Below are 5,081 nucleotides of genomic sequence, written 5' to 3' on the forward strand. Positions count from 1 at the left end.
GAAGGGGGGGGAGGAGAGGGAGAGAGGAGGGAGAGAGAGAGAGAGAGAGAGAGAGGGAGAGGCCGTGAGAGAGAGGCCGTGCCGCCGTGCACAGAGAGAGAGAGAGAGAGAGAGAGAGAGAGAGAGAGAGAGAGAGAGAGAGAGAGAGAGAGAGAGAGAGAGAGAGAGAGAGAGAGAGAGAGAGAGAGAGAGAGAGAGAGAGAGAGAGAGAGAGAGAGAGAGAGAGAGAGAGAGACGGAGTAATGGATGGCCCTGTAACAGGCTGCGTTTTTCTTCTCGAGTCGTTCGTGAAATTCTTTTGAGTCCGAGCCAGAAAGAATTTAACAAAATCAACTCTCTCTCACAGCAGACAGGCTCGACACAGGTGCGGACTGGCGCGTGCTAGCACTATCACAGACAAACCACCGGAGCCTAAGCGACTCCGGTAAGCACGGCAATGCACTTTAGCTCTTTGCACAATGCCGCTCTCGCCGCACGCTAGCTCGTTCACCGTCTGCCACGCCACAGCGGTGTGGAGAACGACAGACAGTCGCTGCATCTGCAGTCTGTGCCAGTTCTTGTGCGAGCGGACGGCACGCCAGAAAAGAAAGAAAACAGACAACGCGGGGAGGGATGGGAGGACGGCACGCCGCCACCACACAGGGATTTTAAGGAGAGGGGTGTGGTGCTAGCCGTCGCCCACGCACCCTTGGGCGTCTGCCTCTTCCTATCTCTCTTCGCAGTCCCTCGCCGATTCTCGCTGCAACCTTCATGCCACCTCGCGGTCGTCCCACTCTCGTCGTTCTCTCTCCCTGTCGTGTGTGGAGAAGTTTACCTTACCTTACCTTACCTCTCTCCCTGTCGCTTCATCCTCTGTCTCGTCGCTCTCCTCTGCCTCGTTCTGTCTTCTGAGACGCCGCCGCCGCCCGCCGATCCCTCTTGCTCTCGCGGCTTCTCCCGCCTCTCGGCGCAACTCCGCCCCCTCCTCGCGGCGCATTTTGGCCCCCTCTGGGGGGGCGCGGGGGCCCTAGAGGGTATCCATGCGGGGGGGCGATGGGGTCCCATGGCCCGCCGCAGGCGCCGATTTTTTCGGTTTTTTTGCGCGATTTTTCACTTTTTCATGGGAATTCGGCGTACTTGCGGCCATGCTATCACGCCTTGCGACAGCCTGTCGGCGCTGCTGACCGTGCCATGCTGCACAATTGATCACCTGCATAGCTCGCGGCCTTAGTATCAAGCATTCAGTGACGACCTGATCGTACGGCCAGTCGGAAGGTGTCCTTCCAACGTGTGCACGCTTCTGACGCAATGCGCGTCGCCTCGGATTGGCTGCTGGCACTCTCGAGGCTATGCCTACACAGCCTCGCGCGCAGGGCAGTCAAGAGGGACCACGCACCTTCTCAGGACAGCACCAGTGCCTCTCTCTTGGACCGGCAAACGTGGTGGTCTCGTGTTACCAATGTGGGACCAGTGCGGCATCGCGCCATCGACAGCTCTGAACTGCGCCTCACCACTGACCGGGAAGGCCGCCAAGTGGGCCAGCACCGGTCGCACATTGTGGCAGCAGTCAGCAGTGCATGTCTGATAGCTAGAGCAGCAGCGTCAGGGTCTCGCAGGGTCGGATCGTGTCAAGCCTCTCGCCCGGCCGGCCGTGTGCAGACGTCGGCCTGTCTGCTGTCTGGAGTGATCTGTCGGCGGTCAGTACGACCAATCAGGTCGGAGTTTTCTGATGGTTGGAGGGTCTATCTGTATGTACTCCTCGAGTTCTCTCCAAATCTGCCCTCTACTTAACCGTACTTAATCGGGAAGTTGGTGCTAACGGAGACTAACGGAGCCGGAGCCCCATTTCCGTACTGCTGCGCGGCGCACGGTGCCTCCGGGGGCCCCCGCGCCCCCCCAGAGTTGGCCCCTCGAGTTTATCGAGCTCTCCTCGCGCAAGGACGACTCTTCTGACTGACACCCACTCCGATCATTTGTCGCCAAGTCATATCGTTGCTCAGGTCCACTCTCGTTTCGGACACTTGTACCTCCACAGATGGTGTTGGCTCTGGGGTCCCCTTCGGGTGCATCGTGACAGCTGAAAGAAAGAAAGAAAGAAAAAGGGATGCCAAGGGAGGGATGGCTGAAAAAAAGAAAGAAAACGGACAACCCAAGGGAGGGATGGGAGCACCGCTGGCCGCCACCACACAGCGGCCGGCGTGTTTTTCTTCTCTCGAGCGCCACCAGCTCGCGCCAACAACAACCCGCCCAAAATGCAGCCACGAGCTTTGGCGACAGGAGCGCTGGCCGCTGCGCTGCTGTGCCTGTGCATACCCACCTCCCTGGCTGCGCCCCAGGCCGGCCCGGCGATCGACGCGTCGCACGCGATGATGGAGCCGCCGCCCGCCAAGCAGCCGCGGCCGTATGTGCGGCCTCCTGCGGGCAGCCGGCTCGCTGCCGGCTCGGGCGTGTACCGCAAGCTGCTCTCCGTCTCGACGCCGCGGTCGGCCGCCACGCTCGCCGCGGCGGCGGTCACCATCACCTGCCTCGTCTCGCGCTCGGCTGCGTCGCGGCTCGTGCTCCACATCATGTGCTTCATCGGCTCGCTGCTCGAGCCGTTCGACAGCGTGCTGCCAAAGCGCTCCGCGCTCCGCCCCTTTATCGAGCAGGCGCGCCGTCGCTCGACGCACCACCTCATCACCTCACCCAACCTCACCCAACCCTCTCCAATCCTCTCCCGCCCTCTCCCGCCCTCTCCTGCCCTCCCCCACCCTTCCCGCCCTCTCCAACCCTCTCCCGCCCTCCCCCACCCTCGCCGAATAGGTCAAGTCGGCCAGGAGGGCCTACGCCGTCAAGTGCGCCGCCGCCCCCTCTCCTTCTCACGCAACCCTCCTCCCCTCGCTGCTGCTGCCCCCTCTCCACACCGCCGCCTCGCAACCTGCCTCGCCCTGCCACGGCTGCCGTCCTCGCCTCGCCGCGGGCCTCACTACCGCCGCCGCTCCCCGACCGCGCAGGCACGGCCTGCCGCTCGACCTCGACGCTATGGAGGGCTTTGCAGACGAGTCGGTCGAGGCGGCCGCCGAGGCGGAGGAGGGGCGTGCCGAGGCGCCGGCTGAGGCAGAGGCGGCGGGCGAGGAGAAGGCGGAGGAGGAGGGGGCGGCTGCCGCGGCTCCGAGCGAGGGCGCGGAGCCGGTCGAGGTGTGAGGGTGCACGTCTAGCGAAGGAGCGAGCGGTTGGGCAACTGAAGGACTGTGTGTGGGGTCTGGGGTGTGCCTCCGTCGGGGGTGTGGCTGTGGAGGCCTATCTTCTTCCCCGCTCTCCTGGGGGACTCCGCGCCTTACGTCGGCGGGGTTACTCCCCGGCCGCTGCCTGACGCTGAGACACTGAAGAGAGCACTTTCCGTAATTATTGTTCATTCGACCATCAGCGAGACATTACAGGCCACCGACACCCGGAGCGCGAGAGCGTCCGGCGCCGCACCAGTGATGCCGCACTGGCTGGCGCGAGGGAGAACCGCGTGGGGCATGCCTCCAGCAAACAGCAGGAGCGTCGAGGGCTCGGGCGGCAGCGCCACATACTCAAACCGGTCCACCCCAGCCTCTGGCTGGGTGATGAGCAGCAGCTGGCCCGAGCAAATCTCGCCGCCCAACTCCGCCTCCGACCCGGCACAGCCGCCGCCGCCGCTGTCCGCAAAGTAGACGGCGCTGTACAAGCTCTCGCCGTGGTCGTGCACCTGGTGGTGGGCGTGCGGCGGCGACGCGTTGAGCCAGCCGGAGATGGAGAGCGCGTCCAGCTCGACCGGCGTGTGGAGCAGCTGCAGCGCCTCGAGCAGCAGCTCGTGGATCGGCGTGTACCAGTGGGGGTCCGCCGGGTGCGCGCCCCAGAAGAGCTCCTAGAATGGCAACGGACGGCCTCCGGACGGCTCTCCGAGGCGGAGGGTGTGCCGTTTGGGCAGGGCATACCTCGCGGCATGTCTCGGGCATGTCTCGGGCATGTCTCGCGACATTAGGGGATATCGCAGGCATATATCTCGCGGCATGTCTCGGCAAATCTGCGCCTCGCCGCTGTGGAAGCCGCCGACATTCGAGCGCGTGACACCACCTATGGCCCGTGTCGCGGACGCGTCGCGGGGCGGGGGCCTCTCCTGGGACCAACCGCCCAGAGGTTCGGGAGCGGCACACATGCGCTGCTCCCCGTGTACGCCGACCGCGCCGCGGCGCGAAGCCGCGAGTTGATGGCCGCGCCGCGGCTCGCGCGGACGTCGAAGCGGCGCACGAGCCGCTCCACGGGCGCCCCCCCGGCCGCCTCCCCGGCCGCCCTCCCCGCCGCGCCAACCTCTGGCCTTGGGGGTCGAGGCGGGTGGTCGAGGAGCGTGATTGCGCTTGCACCGGTGAAGGACGAGCCGGCGGGCAGGGGGACGGGCGACGGCGGCGGGCAGGCGCGCCGCACAAACGTCGCGCCGCTCGCCGCGGCGGCGTGCGGCCGCCGGCCGTCCCAGACGCTGACGGCAGGGTCGTCAAGGCTCCGCCGCAGCAGCTGCGTGGCCGCGGCGGCGGCGTCCAGCGGCGGAGGCGACGGCGGCGACGGCGGCGACGGCGGAGACGGCGACGACGACGGCGACGACGACGGCGACGGCGGCGAGGCCGGGGGCGACAATGGAGGCGGCGGCGGCGGCGGCGGCGGCGGGAGCGGCGGCGGCAGAGGCAGCGGCGGCGGCAGAGGCAGCGGCAGCGGCAGCACGGTCGGCACGGCGGCCCCCGGTGGCATGAAGCGGCGGTAGCACTGGCCCACCTCGCTCGCGCTAAGGGGGCGCGCCTCACCGGGCGAGAGGCCGCCTGCGGGAAGGCTCCGGGAAGGTTCATCGAAAGTGCACGCTGTTTTGCGCCTCACCGGGCGAGAGGCCGCCGAGCGTGATAGGGCCGATGCACTCGCGCCGCAGCGTCTTGACCACCAAGCCGGAGCGCGCGCACAACCTGCGAACCTGCGGCGCAAAAGGGGAGGGGCTTCGGGGGAGGGCGGCGGAGGAGGGGGAGGGCGGCGGCAGTGTCACAAGCAGTGGAAAGTGCGAGGCGCACAATGCCCACCCCGCGCGGCGCAGAAGGGAGCGGGGGGGGGGGGGGGGC

At 66.7% G+C, this 5,081-nt stretch overlaps 1 protein-coding gene across 1 annotated transcript; it reads left to right on the top strand.

The window, feature by feature from the left end:
• Positions 1 to 2,231: 2,231 nt before the first annotated feature.
• Positions 2,232 to 3,176, top strand: EMIHUDRAFT_235264 (hypothetical protein; the record flags this gene model as incomplete). The annotated part of the gene is made up of 2 exons (XM_005780431.1): positions 2,232 to 2,634; positions 3,157 to 3,176. The coding sequence occupies 2 exons, from the start codon at positions 2,232 to 2,234 to the stop codon at positions 3,174 to 3,176; spliced, it is 423 nt and encodes a 140-aa protein (XP_005780488.1).
• Between the last annotated feature and the right edge of the window lie 1,905 nt (positions 3,177 to 5,081).

This window comes from Emiliania huxleyi (genome assembly GCF_000372725.1).
Source record: "Emiliania huxleyi CCMP1516 chromosome Unknown EMIHUscaffold_215, whole genome shotgun sequence".
NCBI classification, from domain to species: Eukaryota; Haptophyta; order Isochrysidales; family Noelaerhabdaceae; genus Emiliania; species Emiliania huxleyi.